This window comes from Melozone crissalis, unplaced genomic scaffold (assembly GCF_028551555.1).
Source record: "Melozone crissalis strain CALT ecotype California unplaced genomic scaffold, PUWL_Pcris_2 ptg000016l_1, whole genome shotgun sequence".
Lineage (NCBI taxonomy): Eukaryota > Metazoa > Chordata > Aves > Passeriformes > Passerellidae > Melozone > Melozone crissalis.
The window spans coordinates 19,325,764-19,350,652 of NW_026535794.1; the positions used below are offsets into that span (position 1 = coordinate 19,325,764).

Sequence of the window (24,889 nt, forward strand, 5' to 3'; positions counted from 1 at the left end):
CCCCAGAAGAAAAGAGTTTAGCAATTTGGTAATACTGCTCATGCTTGAAATGCACACATCAAGCAACCTTAAGAACTACAGAGGGAATGAAAACAAAAGAATACAAGTGCTGTGAGTATACTCTTATTTGTATGGGTGTAGCAAATAACAAAGAACCAAAAAGCCAAACATTTTGCTCAAAGATAATCCCAAAGTATTAAAGATAAGTCAGACTCAATTCTCAACAATCATATGTTACTTAAATACAAAATTCAAGTTTAAGTGTGTAAGTAGAAAAAAAAATATGATTAATTTAAAGTTATGAAGAAAGCTGAGATTAAATTAGTAACTTGTAGTTACACTACACAAATATATTGATTTTGTGATAGCTCAGAGATGAAAAATAGTAATGCAATAGTAATATAAAAACATCTGGCTAATATACCTTCATTTCCATGAAGGAAAGTCAATGAAATCATTTCCTATTATATAAATACATGTAGTCATATTGAGACCCATTGTCAGATTTTCAAATACTTTATTCAAGTATCAGGTATCAGTATCAGGCCAAACTATTCTGGTAAGCCCCTTCGACTATACAACAAAATTCTTTAACATGAGAAAAAAAAATTCATGTTTACATTGCATCTATAATAACCACAGATGTGGGGACTCTGAATTTCTCTTTAGATATTGAGAGGGAGATTTTAAATGTGCAATCATACATTTAGGTTAGCAAGTGACAGTGCAGAATAGGAAACAAGTATGAAATGCAACTCAGAAACAAGGCTGGCAAGCAGATCCAAAGGCAACATGGGCTGGGCAATGACCAAAGCTGAAGGGAAGTAGTTCTGTGTCTGCCAGGGTAACAGAGCACACCTGGAGCCTAGAGGAGTCCATCACCCAATCCTGCTCCGATATACCATTTTCAGAGTTTTGTTTATACTTCCACTACTGTGCAAAGCTTCTTTAAACACATGAAGAAATCCTGTCCTTCACAACTTGCCAATGACTTCACAATTGAAGTTTCCTCTGAACTAAGAATAATTATAATAATAAAACCAAAGCAGTTAATAAAGCTTTATGGATAATACTGCTGTTTGTACTTCAAATACAGACCACCAGCTTTGACCACGAGGACTACTACAATTACTGCACAGAGGAGGGGACATGCCTCCTCTACCACCTTTGTTCACATGACTTATCAAATCCAAAATGTAAAGCATCAATGGTACAGGAAATCAAAACACAGAGTTCTTCTTTTCTTAAGATCTCTGTAACAGCTTCTGGATTTAGACCAAGCACTATTCTGCATACTTCCTGAGATTCCAGCTTAGGGTTGGATATGACTTCAACAAAAAAAGTACATTTTCTTGTACCTGCTGAAATGTGTTTCTGTATATTAGGAATACTTTCTATAACTGACTTTTGTTCCTGCTATTTCAGGTCCAACTGCTGCTATCATCCAATTCTTTCCCTGAAAATATCAGCAAGGTTCAAGATACAAAGGAAGATGTCCAAGATAATGCAAAAAGGAATAGCTGCTTCAGCCTGTGACTTCCAGAAGTAGTCACTGTGTTCTTCTTCATGATCCTAAGATCCCCCAAGTGCAGTCAACCTACTGGTTAACATTACACATTACTCAGCTCTTAAGATGACAGGAAACCAATTCAAAACCAGATTAACTTCAGAGATCCTGTCAGGTCCCTTCTGTGCTCAATCTAATGTTACCAAAAATAACTTAATTATTTTGTATATCTCCTTAAATTACTACTATTTTTCACTATTTGCCAACTCACAAGGGAACACGTACTTGGAACAACCAACGACTATATTACATCATCTTCAGCACAATTTAAGACCAAGCATGAGACACACATTAGTAGCATTTTCACATGCACTAGGCATTCAGATTAATGAATTGGATTTAGGATTTTCTGTCTCCTCCAATTTGTCCACCACCTGTAAGTAGCCAAAAAGGCAGTCACTGAGTTCACATGACTGCTTAGGAGTTGGTACAGAAAAACTACCATCTTATTCCTTACTCCTGCTACCATAAAGGAAAAGTTATGATGGCTTCCTTTCTCACAATGTAAGCAGCAGAACTGTCTCTTCCTCTGCTCTCACACGAAGGGTCAACCCACTGACAGAAAAAAAACAATCACACAGAGGGAACATGCCAGCTCCTGAACTGAGCTGGAAACCAACCAACCAGCCTCCACTAAGCCAAACAAATCCAGCATCAGCCATTCCAAACAGCACCCTCCCCTTGCAGAACCACAACAGGAAGTCTCTTCATCTACCATGAAACATCAGCCAAATGACATTCAAGGAAAGGCAGAGATGAAATCACATGACAGCTAAGTCTTTCCTAGGCACCCCTCTCTTCCAATCCTAAACCTTCCTTGTCTCCTGGCTGCCACTCAAATAATTTTTTCAAACTTGGGAAAAGCAGGGACAACAGGGATCGCATAGGTGAAAAAAGAAATACAGCAAAATAGCAGAATAGAGTACAGTAACAAGTTCTGCAAAGACTAAAAGGAATTTTAGAGAGTCTCTGAAACGTTGCAGCTGAGGTTGTTACAGGGTGCAGAGGCACGCTGGGGAGCACAGACGCAAAAAACATGCAGGAGAAGAGAAAAGGGTAAAAAATTGGACAGGGGAGCTCTTCCTTTCTCACAGGCACAATGCAGGAGAACACACTATACATACTAAGTCTCACGTGAGGGAAGACAGACAGACGGGAAGGAGAGAAGATGACAGAGCAAGTCAAACCAGAAAGCACGTGGCCTTAGAAACAGGCAAACAGGCTTCATGGGTAAAAAAGAAGGAGCGGGGAGGGGGAGGGAAAAAAGGGGGGGAAAACGGCCGGCGGTGGGGAGGAGAAGGAAGCAGGCCCGAGGGAAGAAGCCGGGGAGCAGCGAGAAGGAAGTGGCGAGGCCGGAGGCCGGAGCGGGTGCGCTGCCCTCGCCTGCCCGCTCACCTTGATGCACTGCGACATTGCAGCCGTGCCCGTCGCAGTAGACGAGCGGGTTCTCGGCCCAGCCCCGCTCGTCGGAGCACACGCAGCAGCCGCCGATCATCTCCTTCATGCTACTGGAGAACTCACCCTCCAGTGACACCGGCAGCAGCAGCGGCTCGCTGGAGACCATCTAAGGGTTAAAAACACCGTCGTCAACACCGCGCACGCCACACGCGCCTCGCCCTCCGCCTGCCCCCTCCCCCGGCGGGGTCTCCCCTCAGTCACTCAGCCGCAGCCGCCGCCACCGTCGCCGCGGCAGCGCTTCGGGACCCATGACCGCCGGCTGAGCGCCTCGTCTCGCCCCCGCCCGACCAACCGGCCAGGCTGTGTCGGTCGGGCCGCGGCGGCTCCCGAGGCGGACGCGGCTCCGCGGGCGGGCACGGCGGCGGCGCCGGCGCGCAGGCGCACTACGCGCGCGCCCGCGGGGCGGGCAGGCCTCGGCCCGGGGCCTCCTCGCGAGGGTTCGCGCGCCGCCCGCGGAACGTGAGCGCCGCCGCGGCGCCCCGAGCGCGCGCCCCCGCCGCCGCCCCCTCCGAGAGAGCGTGCGCGGGAGCGCGCGCCCGCCCCTCGCCGCGCCCGCGCGCACCTGACGGCCCGCGCGCGCACCCACCTCGGCGCGCGGCCACGGCCCGTCCCCCGCGCGGGACATGGCGGGGCCCCCCCGCGCGCCGGGGCCGCGGGACAGCCCGCGCGGCGCCGCGTCCCGCCCGGCCCTCCCCGCCCCCGCCAGCGCCGCACGCGCTGCGCGCTGCCCCCCGCCCGCCCCTCGGCCGCGGGGGCGGGGAGGCGGCGGACACGCGGACACGCGCCCCGCTCCCACCCGCGCCGCCGCTCCGCGGGGCCCCGCGCCAGGGCCGCGGGACGCGCCCCGTGCCCGCCCCCTCCCCACCCCCCCGAAATCATTTTTACTATCTTGTTTATTTTCCCCCTGATGTGACTGCAGGACTAATGCATTCCCGCTCCCAACTTTTATTATCCTGTTTATATCCCCTCGGTGTGCCTGCAGGACTAATGCGTTCTCGCTATTACGCCACTCGCCTGCCCTCACCGCAACTTTTACTATTTTGTTTATTTTCCCTGCGATGGGGCTGCAAAGCTAATGCATTATTAATCCCGCTCTTTCCTCTTCCCTCCAAACTCATGCCGCGGATGCGGCGCTGCCTGGCTATCCCTGCCACGGCAGCGAAAGTGATGCTGAACGGGAGATGTGACAAATAGAGAAACCAGGGAGGCTGCAGACACACAAAAACAAACACGTTCTTCCACACAGCTGCTCTCTACTTTTACACAGAGGTGGACATGTCTTTCTAGAAGTTGGGCGATTGGGGGTTTTTTTCTTTTTTAATAAAACAACTCCGTAATTCTGTTGTCTCTCTAAATTAAAAAGGAGGGGGTAAAAGAAAAAAAAAAAAAACTGAGGGGAGCGAGCTGAGGTGGTCAGCAGAGAGGAAAATCTCAGGCTATTCAATTCTCCATTGTAAGCAGGTATGCCTGTAGCAGAAGGAACTAATTGTGGTGATTGTTAGGAGCATAAAGAAATTAAATGCAGCCTTGCAAAATCCTGGTCACTCACTTGCCCCCGGCCTAGCATTTCTTTATTTGTTTGTTTGTTTGTTTTATTTTGTGTTGGGCAAGGAAGATATCATTGATTCATCTTCATTATCATGCTAAAAGGCAGAGAAGCAGAATTTGTGTGTGGGCTGTATTTTTCACGATGATTTTGCAAGGGTAGCTGAGCTGCTATCTGTACAAATCACTACTGAATTGTGTACATTCCTGGACACAGCACTACCTAGACCCACACGTATGCAGATTATATTTTATACATTGTCATAGTCCTGTACACAAGTGCAGATGTTTTATTAGTTAACAAACTGCTGCATGGAAGGGAGAGGTGGGATGTGCACAACTCTACCCCCTGCAGACATCCGAGTCTGCAGTTTGTATTCAGGATATCTTAGGTCAAGCTCTTTTCTCTCCTTCAAGTTTTAAGTGAAATTATTTTGATAGAGGAAGAATGGCAGACAGGCAAAAAAGAATCATGGAGGAGTTTCCTACATGCAAGGCCCAACCAAACATGAGATTATTGCAGCCATTTCGGGCGCATCCTAAGCATTTCTCTGGAAATATATGCTCCAAATAGCCAGAAGAGTTTAGAAATTTTTAAGATACGTGAAAAAATGGAGGGGGAGGAAACTGGAATGTAGTATGGTTCAGTTGTGTAAAATCAAAGACCGCTCTCAAAAAAAAAAGCCCCCCTGCACCAAATGTCCTATCAACACTGAAGAATACAAATTTGAACATAAAACTGTTTGTTATTAAACATACTTAAAACACTATTTTTATTACTTTAAAAGCTCATAAAAATACCCTGAAAATTGCAGGTGCAAGCAATTACTTTGTAAGAAAATAAAGCAATTAATATATCCTGGTGTTTTTAAAAACACAAATTATTTGAAGCTGATAGATACAGTGTGGCAGCCCTTCTTCATTCTTGTCAAGAAAATGACATCTAATTTAAAAAGCATTCTCAATGATTCTGCTAACCCTAACCAAAAAAAGAAAAAAAAAAGTCACAGTACAGCAGCAAATCTACCCTTTATTTCCCTGACAGATAAATTTAACTTTAAATGAAAATATATTAAATATATTTTTTGGATTAATTTATACATTTAGTAAAATGTATATTGTAACAAACAATTGTAAAATTTTCTCACCACTTTTTTTTTTGAGGTATTCCTGCAATTTCTTGTCTGAAAAGCAACTAGTACAATCAATTCCCAAGCGTCTTTTTTTATGTTAGCTATTTTAAAGCTCAATCTTTAGTTTTATAAAGAAGCATCACCAAAGAAAAAACTAATTACTTTGCAACAACTTGATTAAAGCTGCACCATAGCAACAACAGTATATTTGTGAAGAACCTACTGTATAGTTTTCAAGTAAAAATATTCTAATCTCACACCATGTAACACACCAGCCCAGTATTGAACATCCCGAAATTTTGCTTTGTTTAAAATTCAGTCAAGCCTAATACATTCAGTTATTTAATGAAACATTTGTTGTCTTCTTACAGATTTCTGTTTAATTCTTTCTATAGAAAGACTTTACATGGACTGGAAGAAACTCCATGACTACCACTTTATGGTATTGTATAATATTTGATTGAAAAATTTAGATAACCTCTTGATAGTTCTGTAAAACAATCATTTAGAGAAGACCTTTGAAATGCAAAATAGGAAAAGAAATGCATTACCACTAAATAAATACTGCAAACTTAGGCAACTAAGCGTATAACAGCTATGGAATCAGAATATAAAATCTTGTAGCATATATGTTCTTATGATTGTAGTATTTAATAAGCACTGACATGACACAGAAGGCCAATTTTCTTTTTCTAAAAAAGGAAACCTGTCCTTCTTATAGTGATAAATAAGAGATTAAAATAATTAGAGAAAAATATAATTCAGTGAGTAAGAGCGAATAATTTTATTGTTAATCTAAATGCAAGGAGAAAATCCAATTCGCTTAAAGGAACCTACAAAATCTACAAGCTGAACAAGTTAGAATATAAGAAACTTATAAGAAGATTTTGTGTTTCATTTTTCTTACTTTCACAAACAGAATGAATGTGTAAGTAAAAGAAAATTACACTCTCCAATTGCAAATTGTTTTTAGAAGTTTAAGGCATTCAAGAAAACATTAGCATATATGAGTGAATAGCACTTCAGTTTTATAAACAAAAATAAAGACGTACTCACAAATTTTTACTGCAAAATAATCAGCTGCAATAGTAAAACTAAGATTTTTGAATGTTTGGTTGAAATGTCACCTTCTTTTCTTAAGATGTGCAAAATCATATTGTAATTTTAGTGAATAAAACAAAGCATTGAACAAGAAAAAGTCTTTAATTTACAAAGCCACATTACCAGTTGAATATAATCATCAGAAGAGTCTTTCAAAAATAACAGAAAAAGCATAGACTTGATATAAAATGCATATTATATTAGAAAGCATAAATTTATATTGGGACTTGGAGCTGTAGAGCAGGAAAACTCACTTCCTTCCAGAAAGCAAACTTCTCACAGTAATTTTTACTCCGTTTTCAGACTGGGTCTTTGTTGAGAAAGCTGTGATCTTTACCTAAGTGCAAAAAGATACATACTGCAGCTAAACAGATGCAACTGAAAACAGAAAATTGCAGTAGCTTAGTGATGTTCAATAGGTAGAATGATCTATCTCTTGATTATCCATTTAAAATACATTGATGCTTGTCTGCCTTTTGTTTATGTGGTTTTAAATCATTAACAGCATTCACTGAAATACCTTCTAATCGTGGGTATTGGCTTCATTTCTGGGAAGGCAGCAGTGAAATGGTCACTTTGCACAAAATAAAATGCAACTCTTACATGTTGACCCTTGCACACAGTGCATTTTAAATGGCAGTCTGCCTTAGATCCAACAAATTCTATCTTTGTTCAGTTATGAAGGATATAGCATGTCAACAGAACCCACATTAATAAAGTAAATGTATCTTTACATGCTTACTCTTAAATTGTATTGAGAAAGAGTAAAGTTTTCCTTTTCCTCTTCTTTAATATACTGCTAAAATCTGTATTTAACACCTACCCAAATGCAATGTACTCAATAATTAGACATCTCAAGATTTAACAGGCAGTCACTTGGTGATGAGGAATTTGCAATGCTCTGTATATTTACATGCCATGGAAGTACAGGTAGCAGCATTGGAGGTCATGTCAGTGCATCTCCTGGACACCATGCCTCTTCTTATGTTGTGCCATTTTCTTTTGTGCAAACATATTCACAAATTTTGTAATTATTTTTACTACAAAAAAGGGGGAAATAATCCCACCAGCTATTGCATTCATTTTCTTGCTTTTAATTGTATTATCACCTTTCGAGAGTTTGGTGAATTCCACTTAGCTAGCAGCAATGGATAAAATTGGTGGTTTTCAAGTACTGCTTCTGTTACTAGTGTTGGCATTTAAATGTTAATTTCAGACTGAGGTTTACAGTAAACATGAAACAAGGGATTTTCTTTGAATGAACAATCTCAAACCAAAATTCTAAATAAAGAAAACCTAACACAGGATGTTTTTAAGTGCAGTGATTATTTCCTTTTAAAGATTTAACATTCCCTAAGTGATAGAAGTTAAAGAAGTTAAATGTGACAGTTAATTTATAATTCTCTGCATTAAAAAAGCATTTAAATGCTAACCACATTTTTATATGAGTTAAGTCAAAGTAATGATAATTACAGTATGATACAAAAGAACCTGAAATAAACTTCTAGCAAACCATATTGAATATTAATACCATATTAAGCCTTGAGAAGCTGGGTTAGTAAACTCTGGAATGTAGATTATATGCAATTTAAATTGTAACACAGGGCTTTTTTTCAAAGAAGAATCCTTCATTTCAAAGTTTGGATTTTTATGAGGTATGTATTAATTCATTGGATTTATATTAAATACATTTACATAGCATCACTCCAAGACCAAGCCTTGGATTATTTCTATTGGCATATTTCTATGTAGGATTTGCTACATTAACATTCCATATAAATTAATAGCCTTCTTTTCATGTTTGTTGTGTTACGATCGGCATTCTGATACTGTGTTGTGTCACAGGTCACATTTATTTCATTTCAATTCAGGAACAGTATCTATACTATATATTACATATGAGAAACAACATGCTGAATTTCCCATCAAATCTCTTAAATGCAGAGCTATTTCAGATGGGTTTGTATAAACAAAACACATATATCTAATATAAGCGTGGGAAAGGAAAAGCTGGTTTGTTATATGCTAAAGCAAATTGGAGTAAATCAACCGCATCCGTGGGCTGGATAAGCAATACTACTCTGCTTTTCCCACTACCATTTGGACAAGACAATGTTACTTTTTTATTTAAAGTGTTTTCTTCTCAACAAGGGGCCACCACTTCCCAATCTCAAAAACACGCCCCAGAATATGTTAATTAATTGTATTGTGTCTCTGAAAGAAAGAGGTTGCCAAATGCAATAAAAAAAAAGAAAAGGTCTTTCGATCAGTGAGCTGCATTCCCACTGCTTGTTACCATCTCATTTCAATTCCATATAGATATACATGGATACATTTCCTCCAGGTACAACTTTGACCATTAAAAGCTGTTTAAGAGCGAAAGTCTAACTTGACCACATAGGGTGTATATGGGAAGCTTAACATTCCTGCTGAATTAAGCGCACAAGCCTCGGATCATTTTTGGTCAATCCTACTACGGTACTTCAGAGTCGGGAATGTGGGTAATTTCTAGAACATGGTACTTCCCAATTAAAAGTAACAACAATGCTCCTCTGTACAAAAAAAAATTCATATATCAAATATGCCAACAACACATTCCACACAAATACAAAATAAGGCGTAATGAAGAATGGCAACAAAAGATCTCTTCCCATTTTTTTTTAAATCTTCCATTTCAACGAGATAGTTTTCAAATAGAGATATATTGTTTTAGCAAATACAAGAGTATTAAATGTCCTTTTGAATGATGCCTTCTAAATTTGCAGTAGCCCTCTGAAAATTCCCAAGCAGCAATCAAGAGCAAATGCATCTCCGGAATACTCAAGCAGGACAAGTAAAACAAAACAAAAATCTTTCTCTCCTCGATCTTCAGCTAATGCCTTTAAATATTACCAAGGTAGTGTTTTCTATATATTATTGCATCTTCAGCTTTTGAATAATATGCATGTTTTTAACCATCTAAACTGAACTGAGTTTTTTATTTGGAGGAGTCCAACAAAAGCCTGCAAGTTTTCTAAGAGTGAAAGAAGAGTCCCAAACGGTATTATCTTAAACAATGACTGCAAGCATGCAACTTCCCAAGTGTGTATGGGGGAAGAAAAGTCACTTCAAAATTATTTTCAACTAGGTGATATACATAAACATCAACCTTTAATTTCTTTTTTTTACTGATCACCATCTATGACAAATGTTAATTGTTTGGCATATATATTTAATTTTTTTTAAAAAGTCTAGGCACCACTTCTAATATTTTAAATTAAATTCACAAGCACTCGGCGATAACTTGCTAAAAACAATCACAATTCTCCTAGGAAGGATTTTCTTAAAATAACCAGTTCTCTAGAAACTCTTTAGTCATCACAAATATGAGTCCCTACACGTTTTAATTTTATCTTCCAGAAATAATGGGCAAATACGGTTTTGGTTTTTTTTTTTCTTAGATGATTAAGGGCACTTGTTGGAAATTTTCTTGAACATCAAGTTAGTTAATTCTTCCCCTACCGAAATACATTAGAAAGTTCAGTCTGAAATGGTGTACTGAAAAAAAAATAATTTCTAATTATTTTCAGGGGGGAAAATGCAACAAACACTTTTCCTATAAACCAAATATTTTTAAATCTGAAACCAACATAAAACAATCACTTGGGGGGGGAAGGGGGAATCCATCATGGTGCTTATATGAAAAACAGGATAAGATTAATCTTCGTTTTTATAGACAGACTTAAGAACAGTTCCTTCCAAATTTCTCTTTGGCTACATTTATTAATCCAAATCCAGTGGGTCGGAGCAGTTTTTCCCAATTTCTTTAACAAGTCCTGCTCTAAAATCCGCCCAGAAACAGATGTTACTTTATGTACAATTCCGCTGCGGCAGTTGGGGGGTTTTTACCTTTCAAGGAACACGTGAGCTACAGCCTCACGGCGCTCCCTCAGCGGATGGCACTTCTAAAGGCTCCTCTCTACTCATGAACCCGATTTCGCGGCGGGTCCCCCCACGCCGCTGCCGGCGAGCACACACAGCGTGCGGGGCCCGGGGCTCTCCCTCCTCCCCGCCGGCGGAAAGCGGCGCGAAAAGAGGTGGCCGGGGAACAATGGGGAGCGCCGGGAGCAGGGGGAGCCCCGGCCGTGCTTCCTCCGGCCCCGCCGCCGCTTCCTGCGGGCTCGCCCGCCGCTCCGGTCCCTAGGGCGGCCTGCCCGGAGCCCGCCCCGCTGACGGGAGACCCCCGCTCACCCTTGGAATCCCCCGTGCCCGCGCCGCGCCGCCGAGGGCACCCACGAGTTTACTCTCGCAGCCACTCGCTCGCCCCCGAGCTCTCCCGCCCCCGCACGGCGAGCGGGGCTGCCCGGCTGGCGCGGCGCCAGCCCCGCTCCTGAGCCTATCCCGGGGTCGGGCGGGCGGCCTATGGGAGCCCTGATCCCGCTGCCCCGGGCTCCTGCCCCGCATGCCGCGAGCACTGCCCGCAGGAGAGCGGCAGCACTACAGAGGCGCCGCGGCCCTGCTGCACTGCGCGCTCCCTCCCTTCAGGGGACGGTGCTGCGCACAAAGGGCGGCTCAGCATTGTTCTCCTCCCTGACCCCCAAATCCCCTCTTCCCCGCCGGGAGAGGCGAACGGGAAGGGCCGGAACGAAGGGCGAAGACGGGGAGAGGCCAACTGCCCGCGGCGCCGGCCGCTTCCCAGCGTATCCTGCCTGCCATCTTCGCCTTTCCCCAAACTCGCCTTCGTGCTGTGCCTGCCGTCGAAGCCCGCATGCCCACTGTCCCTTGTTCCCTCATCGCAATGTAGTGGGTCTTTCACATGTCACCTCGCCTAAAAATCCCACTGAGGCGGCAAAAGAACCTCTGCCCCATCTCAGCCACCCAGGCATCCTTGTCGAGCTTGTGCACGGGATCACCTGCTTCACATAGCCACATGGCAAAAGAAAAAAACCCTCAACTATACCAATGCAAGGTATTATTTGAGGATTTTGTCCTCAAATTCACAAATGCGTCCTTCTTTTTAACCCAGATGGGCCTGGTTAGGTGACCAGGCGATATTTAAGCTACAGTCCTTTGCCACCTGCAGTCCAGTGCATTCCCGTCCCCACGCTCAGAACTCAATGGAGCAGACACCGAGACACCGGGATCCAGCAGAAAACTCAAAGCTTGTGAGGAAGAGAGTGGGAGCTACAACATGACACTGAGGAAAAACCACGGCTCGATTTAAATAATTGCATAATATTAGGATTTAACTTATAAATGTTTACATTTGTGTGATTTGATTAATGTCACGTTTGATTTCCTTAAAGCCACTGACAAGGTACTTTAAAACACGAGATTAACGTCTACCAGCGATGAAATTCAACAGGCAAATCCTCTTCCCAGCGCCCCGGCTCCCCCAGCACGCAGGCAGGAAGGGACCTCAGACCCCCCTTTCTGCCCCGTACAGCTCTCGGCCAAGTGAGCTCCCGCACATCCCGTGGCCAGCGATCCCGCCCCGCAGCTGCCGGGATTCCCGGCCGGTCCCTGCTCTGGCACCGCGCTACGGTGCGCGGGGCTCCGCCGGCGCTCCCGTTCAAACGCGGCCGCCTCTGCCCCGCCCCCACCCGGCCGTTACCGCCGCCGCCACAGGGACACCCCGATCCCGCCCCGGCGCTTCCCGAGGGAGGCGCCGCCGCTCCCGGGTTTTCCCGGAATGCCGGGGGGAACGGAGCGGGGGGGAGGGGGAGCAGCGGCGGGAGGCTCGAGCGCGGCACGAGCGCGGCCGGCGCGGGGGATTGTGGGTAGGAAGGTGGTCGGGGCAGCAAAGGAAGCGGCGGGCGGGGGTGGGGGGGTGAAAGGTCAGCGGCCGAGAGCCCCCGCGCCAATGGCGGGCGGGCCGGGCCGGTCCCGCTCGGCGAGTCGGCGTCGCGCCGCTCTCCGCGGCTGTAAACACCGAGCGTGTCGGCCCGCGTGTGTCCCTGCGTCCGTGCGCGTCCGTGTGTCCCGGGCCGCCGCTGCCGCCGCCCCTTGTAACGGTCCGCGCGAGGCCCCGCGCGCGCGGTGTTTGTTCGCCCCCCGCCCCTCCCCCACCGCTCTTCCACGCGCTTTACGGGATTTGCAGATAATTCCAGGGGGGTTTTCTCCCTCCACACCCTCTCCTACCCCGGCTCCTAACCTCCGCTTCCTCTCCCGCCGCCTCGGCAGTCACCGGGGAGCTCCGTCGTCGCCGGCAGCGCGGGGCCGGGCAGACCCCGCGCACAAAAGTCCCGGCCCCGATCCCTCTCCCGCCGGCCGCGGCTCGCGGGGACGGTCCGGTGAGTGCAGAGCCATGAAACCTGCGGCTCCTGCTCGCGGCGGGCTCCGGCCACCGACGGGGGGTGACTTGAACGCCCCGCAACTTTCTCCCCGTGCCCCGCACCCCCGACCCGCCGCCAAAGGTAAAGCTGGAGCGAGTCCCCTCGCCAGCCCCTCGCAGTGAGGCTCAAACGGAGGAGGAAAATGGGAAATGTTCACACGGAGAAGTGGTTCCCTTTGTTCTTTCATTGTTTCTACCCGAACTGGCGGATACAAGGGAATAAACGCTTACCTTCTCTCCTTTTTGCTCCAAAACGCACACGTTCCCATCAGCTTTAAAATGCACGGTCCACTTTGGAAGCGACTACAAATGTCGGGAGAGTTTGTATTCCATTCTTTTACACTCTGCTCTTTTTAGTGTAAGATTAAGTTGCCGAGCACGTTGTTGCAAGCCCCCCGCCTTAGTGAATGGTCACGTTTAGGACCCTCCAAGTCCATCCTAATTCTGCCAGTAGAATTGAGGGTATTGGAAGTCTAAACTTTCAAAAGGAAAAGGGCCTGCATCTATCGAGCAGACCTGAAAATGCACTCAGTTCCTCACTCACTTCCACAAAATGGATATAAACACCTCGCCCCAGACAACTCAATGAAATATACATTTTAAAGCTTGAATGTAGAAAAGCTGTTGCCTCGGCTGAAATAGGCTAAAAGCAAATTGGCATGAGGAAAATCTACCTCAGTGTATTCCACAGCGGGAATAGTCTCTGTAGTTTAAAACAAGTAAATAAGAGCATCATATAGAAATGCTAAGCCTAAAGTTAAAAGGAAAACAACCTCTGAGAGGAATATGCTACCCGGGGTGGAATGGGGAAAATTGCAATTTTTTAAAGTGTCCCTTTTTTGCAAAAATTACTGTTTTTCTTTTTTCTCCCCATGCAACCAAGGCGGGGGGAGAGGAACCCATTTTCTGCTCTCTTTGTAGTCCAGTCGGCATTTTGCACCCAGAAACACGGGCGGTTCCTCCCCAAACCTTGCTTTAATCTGATTACGACCAGATTTGCTGATACAATGAATATTTGAAATGATCCTTGTGTCTTAGTGAGTGGGAAGCATTTCCAGACTCCCGTTTCCAAGGCTCCCTGCTGCAGAGGGAAGAGGAGCGGTGGGGAGACCCCGCTCCCCGAGGCCCCGGTGGGGTGGCAGCCGGGGCTGAGGGGGACAGCCCCCTCCTCCAGTGCCCAAGGGCGCTGCATTAATTTAGCCCAACTCCCTCGGCCGGTGGTTGGAGCAGGATCTTTAAGTGCCTTTTCCCCCTGCATCATCACGCCTTTGCCAATTGAAAAAATAAACAAATAATAGCAAAATAAATTTTAAGAAAGAGTGAGGATGCAGGCGACCCAAAGTAATTGTGGGACCGGGAGCGCATGTTGTTGTCTCACACCCCCTCTCCTCCTCTTCCTCCCCCTCCTCCCATTAAGATGTGGCCTTAATGGCAAACTGGAAGGCCGGTTTATTTCATAGGGCCATATTACAACCAACAAGGTAAATAGGGAGTCGTGGGGGAGAGGGAGGGAGGGGGGAGGGAGCAAAAGGGGCTTTTCTTTGATAGCGTTTAATTGGAATTGAAACATTCTGGGGCTGTAAACATTCTTTATTTATTCAGCACACATAAGCGGGCATTGTTTTATCACCATCATAATTACGGTGTCCTTTAAACTGACTGATAGCAAAGGAGATAAGGGAATGCGCCTGTAGCTCCAGATCAAATCGCTGGCTCGCCCCTCTCCCCGGGTCACCAGGATCCACACGGTCCTTGGAGATGAGGAGCGCCGGAAGATTGTGGCCTGGCTATCCCTTACGTCATGAAAGTGATTTGTACCACATTGCTAATTTGGTGCAATTCATAACCTCCTGATCTCCTTCGATTGCAACTGCTTTTCAGTTTGCAGGGTACGATTTTTAAGATGTGGTTTCCCGCCGTAGAAATTATGAGTGATCACCTATGTGCAAGAGAGGATCTTGTTTCCCAATGTTTGTTGCTTTACCTTTGTCTAATTAAAAATGCAAACTTTTAGGATCCTTTCAGAACAAAGCCTCACCAAATCCCCTTTACGTCCAAGGATTTGCAAATTTATAAAGGCTGCATTGAATTCAGCATGGGTCAAGGGGCAAAAAAAGGGTAGAAGGTCACTGCATTTTGATTATGGGTCAGTAAACAACATGGCATGTAGTATGTGTCCAGAAACTCCGGCTAAAAAGTATTTTAAAACTACCATGGGTATTAAATTCAAGAAATAGTCTTAGCCCATAGTGATTATAAATTGCACAAAATTCTAGTGTGCAAGAAACACTCTAGCTCCCATGAAAAAAATAAAACAAAACCCCCACAAACTTAAAAAGCACTTAGTAGAATTCTACATTGCATCTCTGTTAAAAAAAAAAAAAAAAAAAAAAAGAGAGAAAAAGAAGAAAAAATGGAAAAAAGAAAAAACAACCCTGAAACTTCTAGGTATAAGAGTGTTAGCCAGATTATGATTTTTTTTTTCCCAGACTGATGGCTGGTATTTCTTTGTGCTGCACATTTAGGAGATTTAGTTATACATTCTGATACGTTGTCTGACTAGAATTGAGGGCAAATTTTAGTTACTGCAGTCACATTTCACTGACTTTAAAATAGCAGAAGGATCCTATTATACTATTCCTTGACCCTATTATATTTACATTACTGGACTCTTTGTGATAGCCTCTAGCTGCTTTCTATCTGTGTCCTCCTCGAGCAAAATACGCCCAACAGTAACTAGAAGCAGGGTGTAGTGTTAGAAATCAAGTTCTCATGTGAAATATGTATTTCCGCACAGCATCATGAAAGCAAAAGGTTTATTTAATACTTGTCAATACCTGAAGACATAGTCCAGCATTAGCAAATAATAATAAATAATAATAATACTCTAATAATGTGGCAATCCTATTGTGAAAATGCACATGACCCTTAGGTTTTCCTGAAGATTTTCAGAATTCTCCCCATTAGTACAACCGGTGGTGGACATTGCTGTTGCATTTCCCAATGAAACGTTTAAAAGACTGTAAATGGTGTGTGCATTACTGCCTTGCAGAAGGAAGAGGTCAGGCTAAATTGCACTGGTATTTAAACATAATCATACTATGAAAATAAATCAAAACATCACGTAAAAGGAGTATTTTAAATGTTACACACGTTTTCTTTCTGGAATGACATGGCTAAGCAGTTCCCTTTGAGCATATATATTTTAACACAAGTTTACAAAAATAAAAGTATATGATTTTCAACAAATGGGAATAGGACTACAGCAAAGTATTATGAATATTATTTTGCTCTTTCTTTTCTAATGAGGTTTATCCTTCAGCCAGACAGTTTTAAGACTGAAATACTACTGGCTATAGAGTGTAGATTGCAAATTGCACGCTACTCAATGTGAAAAGGAGCACGTTTGATTGATCGCCTCTGTGTGTGTATGCGCCCATACACACAACTCTCTGTAGTTGCATGTGTATGTATTTGGCAAAACCGGGCATCTCTGGCATCCTTATCTTAAGAAATGTGAGACAAACATCCATTCCTTTAATCGTGTTTATCTTTGATCACCAGTGAGGGTGACACAGTCCACAAAATTAACAAAGAAATTCCCTTGCTTTTGAGACATAGCTGCATATACATCTGGGTCTGCACACACACGCACATGGACACACAAACAGGCAGGCATACATCCCAATAAGTAAATTATGGCATAACTTTTCATGTAATTGACACCAGACACCTTTAATTTTTCATTTTTATTCTTTTGACCAGCCTTCACATTAACAATCTAAGCCATAAATGTTGGTGGCTATTGATCGCAATCCCCTGTGTGCGTGCAAATCCATTTTCAAGTCCCCTGCCTTTAATGTGCGTGTGCGTGTGCAAGGGGCCTCTGACGGCTGTTTGTCAGGATCTCCCCCAGCCTGCTTCAAGACGACCCCGGATACACAACGTGTGCCGATGGCCAAGGGAAAGCACGCACACACACACACACACACGCATACACACACAAAAAGAGCCAAACCAAATGATGGAGAAGTAAAGAAACAAAGCTCTCTTGTGTGAGATGCGGAGAAAGATATGCAACCGAAAGTGTGTGTAAGTATACGGTGGGGATGTGTAGGTTGGGCGCCTGACATTTCCCAAGACTTCTCGTGGGTTTCTCCCTGCCGACATCTGGCGCTGCCTCGACCCCGGTGCTCATGGCCGCACCTTTCGGGAACCCGAGGTTTGCCTAAAAGCCGTCACTAGTTTTAAACGTTTGGTAGCACCGGAATTTAAAAATAAAAATAAAAATAAAAATAAATTTCAAAAGGGACATTTTTTTAAGCAGTTGCCGAATCCCACTGCCAGGCTATCACCGGCAGCGCGTGGGTGCGGGTCTGGATGCCCGTGCTCCCTCCGTGCGAGTGCACGCGTGGATTTACCCGGGAATCCGACCCAGCTGAACTACCTGACAAATAAAGGACTTTTCAGCCCATCGAGCTTTTGGGTAACGTCTTCTGAGCAGCTTTCTCGGAGTTTACTGTTCCTTTACTGTTGACTCCATAGCCTTAACCTTAAAGCAGGGGGAGGAGAGCAGTAGGGAGGGGGTGGGGGTGTTCGCAGCATATAAGTACATCAGGAGGAATTTTTAAACGACCTTATTGTCTCTAGCTCTAGAAAGACCACGATGATTTCTCTTTAGCGCCAGCAGCTGTTTTCTTTCGAAACTTTGCTTTTTTTGCCTCTCACACGAGCGAGCAGGAGAAAGGCAAGGCTGGGAGATCCAGATGCGAGGAGAGGGAAGGAGAACTCCGCGGATGGTCTGAGCTGTGCCGAGGCATTGTTCACTGCTGCTTCTCGGTTACGTTTAAAGGCTGAAATATCACGAGATCCACTCAATGATCCTTTTCTAATTCGAGGGACAAAATGTAATTTGCTGTAGCTCTGCTTTCTCGGATGGGAATACTATCCCTAGGTTTCAGAGGGAAGAACTAGGCATCGCGGTTCGCACACACATGGATTAAGTTGAACAGCGGCGATTACATCTGCGCTGAGAGCAACAGTAGTCCAGGGCTGACTTTTCAAATCTCAGCCCTCCGAGTTGGAGGCTCCCTTGAATAGACTTCCTCCATTCCCGGATGCACTTCTCCAAATTCCCACTTCTCTCTCGAATTCCTGGGAAATTGGGGGCTTGCCTGCATTTCGCCTTGTCATGCAAAACGGCGTTTTCACAGAGTGATTATGCGCTTTCTTTTAGCTGTACCTGACGGGGTAACACGAACTCCACGCACCATATTGCCAACACGCGGAGTGGATATTGACGTTTGCGATTGAAGATTTTTTTTTCCTCCGTCGATTTTTTTGCCAAGTCACAGCAGTATGAGATGTCTCATTAATCTCGCGGATGTGTCTAATTCTGGATGTGCAGTGATACATAAAAGTGCTGGTGTTTGTATCCAGCGGAACACTGGATGCACGGCAGAGATTGGTGATTTTTTTTTTTTTTCGCAGCGCCTAACGTGCAAACCGCAAGCATCACTTTAACGTGACAAGGGAGAGGCATGCAGCTATCGCAACATTTGCGAGATCCTCGTTCTTGACACTCGAATAATTTAACGTTCCTAAGAAGAGGTTAAACCTTCATGCTGCTTCTTCAAATTGATTTTAAGGGGCTGCTATAAATGGAGCATCAAAAATCTTCGGCAGGGCTACTCCGAGCGGAATATGCAAACTGCGAGCCAGAAGCATCCTAGCCCGATGTAACATCGTACATTGTGTGTTCCAGCACTTTTTTTGTTATTACGTAAAGGCTCCTGGAAACACCTTGGATATTTTACATTCTCCTTTCTCTGCTGGAAGCAATCAGCACGCAGGAATCCTGACGTGGGCTCTGGGACTATAGGACTTTCCAGCTCGTGATCCAGCACGGTTAATCGTGAAAAGTGTATACATTTCTGGCTTATCTATGCTTTGTTATGGGTCTGACGTGAGCTCACGTCCTCCTCCCCCCTCCTGCAATATTACTGGCAAAATTTCAGTTAAAAGTGTTATAGTATCACGGTGCGGGAACCCGTGATATTCAGACAGCAAAAATAACCTTAGTACCCGGCTATAAAAAGCTAATTAAGCAGAAGAGGAAAATCAAGAGAAACTCGAAAATGTAAGTACTCCCTCTCGTTAACAACCGAACATTTAACTTTGGAGCCTCAGAAGGGGAAATACCAAGCTGTTCTGCACGTTTTCGCTAAGCTTCATTTTCCACACAATGCAGAATAAAACGCTAGTTTAAAGCGGCTACGTTACCGAAGGATTTTCCATCGCTACGATCAGACTTATGTCCTTTAAATTCACGGCATGCACAAAAGAGCAACGTTTGTCCAAAACAGGCTGAAAATATACGGAACGATAGGGGGGAAAAGCATACAAATCCTTCCTCCGAAGCTAGCGACGAGGAAGTCTGAGAGGGCTGAGTGTGTTTGAGCTCGGATTGTTTAATAGAAAGATTTATATACTAACTGTATTATTTACTTTGGGAGGGGAGGTGGCAGTATAAGGGTATGCTAATTAGTGGGAGATTTTTTGGGGGAAGGGGTGGAATATCAATTTTTATTGCATCACCTGTCAGGAGTGTCCAATCAGCGTTGGCTTTAGGGGAATTAATTGATGAAGGTGTCTCCGGACGAGCTCACTTCACTCTGTCATTTTATTTGTAGCTAAAGCAGCGGCGGGAATAGCAGCTGCATTTCTTTTCTCTTCCTCCCTTCACATTCCATTATCATAGTTTCCAATGGAAAAGCAGGGAATGAAAGGGAACAGGTACTGATCTTCAGCAACAACTTAGAGAAACACTTTGGCAAACCTGATTTTTAAGATTATATATTGATTGTAGTCTCACAGTATTTTTTAATTTATTTTTTTAAATTTTGTCTAAAGTTGGGCATTTCATTCACCAGGAATAACAGCCTTTGTTATATTTTATTAGCAGGATGCCTTGAGACAAATACAGCATCTGGCTGAGGATTGTGTGTGTGTGGCTTTTTCTTTTTTTTTTCTTTTTTTTTTTTTTTTCATCTCTCTCTCTCTCTGCAAATGCTGGGAATAATTTAATTCACGAAATGGGAGACCTGAAGTCGGGTTTTGAAGAGGTGGATGGCGTGAGGCTCGGCTACCTCATCATTAAAGGAAAGCAAATGTTTGCACTCTCCCAGGTTTTTACAGACCTGCTCAAAAACATCCCGCGAACTACCGTGCACAAGCGAATGGATCATTTAAAAGTAAAAAAACATCACTGCGACTTGGAGGAGTTGAGGAAACTCAAAGCCATCAACTCCATCGCTTTCCACGCCGCCAAATGCACCCTGATCTCCAGAGAGGACGTGGAAGCCCTATACACATCCTGCAAAACCGAACGGGTTCTTAAAACGAAACGAAGGAAACTAAGCCGGGCGCTGTCTGCCACCGATCTCCGGCCGGAGCTCGCTCCCCCCGACCCCTTCTCGGGCTTCTGGAAGGAGAACAAACTTTGGCTGGGTCTGAGCGACTCTCCTCGGCCGCTGCTGCCCGTCCGGAGGAAAGCTCTGCGCCCGGGGGACACAGCCTTGCTACCGGCCGCTCATCTACCTCACATTTTTAGTAAATACACTGGCCACAGCTACCCAGAAATCGCTCGGGCGCCTTGCAAATCCCCCGTAAACTATGAAACGGCGCCGGCGGTGGGCGGCTGCGTGCCCCTGCGCTCCCGTCGCCCGCTCGCCGCCGCGGCGCGGCCCCGGCTCCCGGCCGCCGGTCCCCCGCCCCTGCCCGCCCGCTGCCGCCGCCGCCGCCACGGGGCGGCCGCCGCCGCCGTCACGCTGGGCCCCCCCGGCGGCGCCCGCCGGCCCCTGGCCCTGCCCCGGCCCTGCCGGCCCCGTGGCGCCCCGCGGCTGCCGCTGCCGCTGCCCCGCGGCTTCGGGCCGCCCGCCTTCCCCGAGAGCGGCAGCAGCGACTCGGAGTCCAGCTGCTGCTCGGGCCGCGCCGCCCACGACTCGGACTGCGGCTCCAGCCTCTCCAGCTCCAGCGAGGGCAGCTCGGAGGAGGAGGACGAGGAGGAGGAGGAGGACGAGGAGGGCAGCGGCGCCTCGGACTCTAGCGAGGGCAGCTCAGAGGAGGAGGAGGAGGAGGAAGAGGAGGAGGAAGAGGAGGAGGAGGAGGAGGACAGCACCTCGGACTCCGACTCCAGCTCGGTCTCCAGCCAGGTTTCGGTGCAGAGCATCCGCTTCAGGCGCACCAGCTTTTGCAGCCCGCCCGGCGTGGTCCACGCCAACTTCTTGTACCATCTGGCGGCCGCCGCCGCCTCCCGGCCCCCGGCCCCGGCGGAGCCCGGCGGGCTGCCCGCCCTCCGCGGCGCTCCCGGCGGAGTCAAGCCGGAGCTGCCGGAGGAGTGGGGCTGCCCCGGCTGGGCTCCCGCCGCCCCGGCGCTGCGCTGCTCCGGCGGCCTGGGGAGCTGCTTCGCGGAGATAAGAGATGATAGGGTATCCGAACTCACATTCCCACACTCTGAATTTTCCAATAATGCCAAGAGTACTGACCTAACAATTAACTGTGTTGCAAAGGGGGCCTCTTCACCTAGCCCAAAGACAAACAATGCATTTCCACAACAAAGAATACTCAGAGAGGCAAGGAAATGCCTTCAAGCAACTACTACACACCGTGCAGATAACAATACAATAGCTGCTAGGTTCTTAAATAATGATTCTTCATCAGCGGCAGCAAATTCAGAGAAAGATTCCAAAATCCCTCATTGTATAGAATTTGCCACGGATTTGCCCTCTTTACAAACTGATCCTGCGGAGGATGCTGCTTCTCCAGGGGCAGCAGCAGCAGCTGAGCTCCAGTGCACTGATACAGGCAATAAGGCATTGCCATTCCTGCACAGCATTAAAATCAAAATAGAGGACAGCAGTGCGAACGACGAGTATGAGCCTGATCTTACAACACATAAGCTAAAGTGTGAGTGCAATGATACTAAGGATGAGTTTTACGGTGTGACTGAGAGTAATAACCAGGACGCTTTATTAACAGCCAAGGAAGATTCTGCATGCACTGAGAAAGAAACCACTTCCTTAAACCCACTGACTGAGAGTCAGGTCCTCTCATGCACTTTAGGTACTCCAAAACCTGAGGATGGGGAGTATAAATTTGGAGCAAGGGTGAGAAAAAATTACAGGACACTGGTTTTGGGAAAGCGACCTGTACTGCAGACTCCTCCAGTCAAACCAAATTTGAAATCAGCTCGAAGCCCACGTCCTACAGGTAAAATTGAGACACATGAAGGAACACTGGATGATTTTACAGTTAACAATAGACGCAAAAGGGTAGCCAGCAATGTAGCATCAGCAGTGAAAAGGCCATTTAATTTCATGGCAAATTTTCCCTGTCCACCATCACTAATTATTGGCAATGATGGGGATTTGTTGCCAGCTTATTCCTTAAACACCACTAAGGATTCCCAACCACCTCACAAGGCCCATCCTGTATGGAAATGGCAGCTGGGCGGTTCTGCAATACCTCTTCCACCTAGCCACAAATTCAGGAAATTTAATTAATAAAGTAGTTTGGAAAATATTTTCTTGAACCACCTTTAACTTTCTTACCTTTTTTTTTTTTTTAAATTCTGCAGCGTGGTTTGTACAAACCCATTAATGCTATCCACTATTGGAATCCTGTTTTATCACATTGTGAAGACAGAATCTGGATTACTATTTTATTTACCATTACAACAGTGGGGGGTTTTTTCCTTATTTTGGGATCTTGGTGGGTTTTTTTTTTTTTTTTTGGTTGTTGTTGGTTTGGGCCTTTTTGTTTGTTTGTTTGTTCTGTTGAATTGTTTTTGTTTTTTGTTTTTGTTTTGGGTTTTTTTTTTATTATGTTACATTCCACAGAGTACTTCAGGCTAAAGACTCAAGTTAAACTCAGTTATTATGGTAGAGCTGGAACACTTTACTGTTTAAATGCTAATAATGCACCAGTACCTCAATTCAACTGCTGCAAATAAATGTCAAAAGGTTGAATAATAAATATTAGAATGAGCCATTAAATTTATGCACTAGATTTTGAAAATGGAAGTCTAACTGTTAATTCAGTTAAACTTTGTTAAGTTACATGGTTGCACAGTAAGGGTTCACTATAATTCAATGTGGCAGCAGTATACTTTTCGGGAGCTTTGTTTTCGGGTGCAGGGGTGTCTTTTTTGAAGGGCAGTTGCACTTACTCCTTCTTCTCCGGTTTGGAAAAGACTGGGGTCCGCCTGCGACCCCAGCGCTGGGAAAAGCTGCCTCATTTGAAACCAGTAAATAAATGTGGAATTCTATTTTTGGTAAAAGGGTGTCTTTTTACTTGTACAGCCACTCTTTGCAATTGGGAAACCTTTTTGTTTCACCCAGAGGTCTTAAATAAGGTTACTGTTATCCACTAATGTCATACTTAAGTTGTGGTCTGAACATGCCCCTTACAAACTTGCAAAGCAACTGAAATATTTGCCCGGCCAGCAGTACAATTTATGGTCCAGCCCCTCATGCTGGCTGGAGGAAATAGCAAAGCAGTAAATACAACACAGAAAGTGAAATGAGAGGCCGTAAGTGGAAAGATTACACAAAATTAGAAGACCATGTTGTTCATAGCTTTTTGGCAACAAAACTCAGGCGATTCAACCATGTTACACTTCCCGGTTCTATCCTCATCTCTTGAAATTTGCTGTCGTGGGGGTTTTTTGCCATGCTATCCTCTCTATGTAGCAGAAACATTTTTACTGCACGTGACAATCAGAGGCAATTATCTATATTTGCACTTAATATCAAAATAGTCAAACAGGCAGACTTCTAGAGTCTAGCCCTCGGTAAGACATGCTGGTATAATATATTGTGATGATGGAAGCAGTAAATCAAAATTATGGAAATTTGCACTGTTGAAAAGCATGCTTTAGCTTTATTTTCAATTAAAAACACTGTTTAAAAAAAATCCTGATTCCAAACACTTTGAATTATTGCAGAGTTATCCGTGGTTTCCTCTCCATTTGTAAGTTCACTGTTTTTATTTGGAGGAAATACGCTTCAAGAGGTTAACTGTTTCACTCCCTCCCTCCCCCCCCAACCTCTGCAAAAGAAAGGGAAGGAGGAAAAAAAAAAAAAAGAAAGGCTGGAGGCCGAGGTGGAGGCAGAGCTTAGGACTGAGGACGGGGGAAGGTATCTCTTGAGGGGGAAGGACGGATACAGCAACTCTGAAAACAGCCTGAAAAGTTTGCAGCTTGAGAAAGGCAATAATAATTGAGTTGCTGAATCAGCAGAGTTTAGGATGAATAATTGCTGGTTTCTTTCTTTGGATTAGCATTTTATTTATACTAGATCATTCACAAATTAAATTTTAAGGATTCCACTCATCGATCAATCCCGGGAGAATAATTTATCGCAAATCAAAAAAGGAAAACAAAGCAACAATGTAATGTTTACTGTGTGACTCAAAGTCAACATTTCTGCTGGCAATCCACTGCCTGGGTTTCAGTTTTTTAATTCCTGCCTTTTGTGATGCCCTGTCCCAACCCCTCGTGTCTCCAAATATTCCAAGCAGTCACTAGCTGATTTCAGCTCTGTTTACTATATCCACACCGAAGTTTTCCCCTCATTGTAAAAGGCCTAGTCTAAGAATACCTGCAGCCAAATATATTTAGAAAGAGTAAACAATTGCCTTTCAGTGGAGTTACCCTTCCCCCCTGCATGCACACTCACACACACATGCACACACATCACTTTAAGCTGCCAA

General features: G+C 45.1%; 2 protein-coding genes across 3 annotated transcripts in view; one reads left to right on the forward strand and one right to left on the reverse strand.

The window, feature by feature from the left end:
- Window positions 1–3,289, reverse strand: part of MLLT10 (MLLT10 histone lysine methyltransferase DOT1L cofactor) — a 123,884-nt gene extending 120,595 nt beyond the window's left edge. Inside the window, exon 1 of one of the 2 annotated variants that reach the window (XM_054273641.1) lies at window positions 2,963–3,289. In XM_054273641.1, coding sequence (XP_054129616.1) covers window positions 2,963–3,131 — 169 coding nt within the window. In that variant the 5' untranslated portion in view covers window positions 3,132–3,289. The remainder of the gene's footprint in view (window positions 1–2,962) is intronic. The other variant, XM_054273640.1, reaches the window with a different exon arrangement.
- A 16,922-nt stretch (window positions 3,290–20,211) lies between these two features.
- SKIDA1 (SKI/DACH domain containing 1) lies at window positions 20,212–22,680 on the forward strand. Its single transcript, XM_054274167.1, has one exon. It carries the CDS (start codon window positions 20,212–20,214, stop codon window positions 22,678–22,680), a length of 2,469 nt encoding a protein of 822 aa, XP_054130142.1.
- Window positions 22,681–24,889: the final 2,209 nt, after the last annotated feature.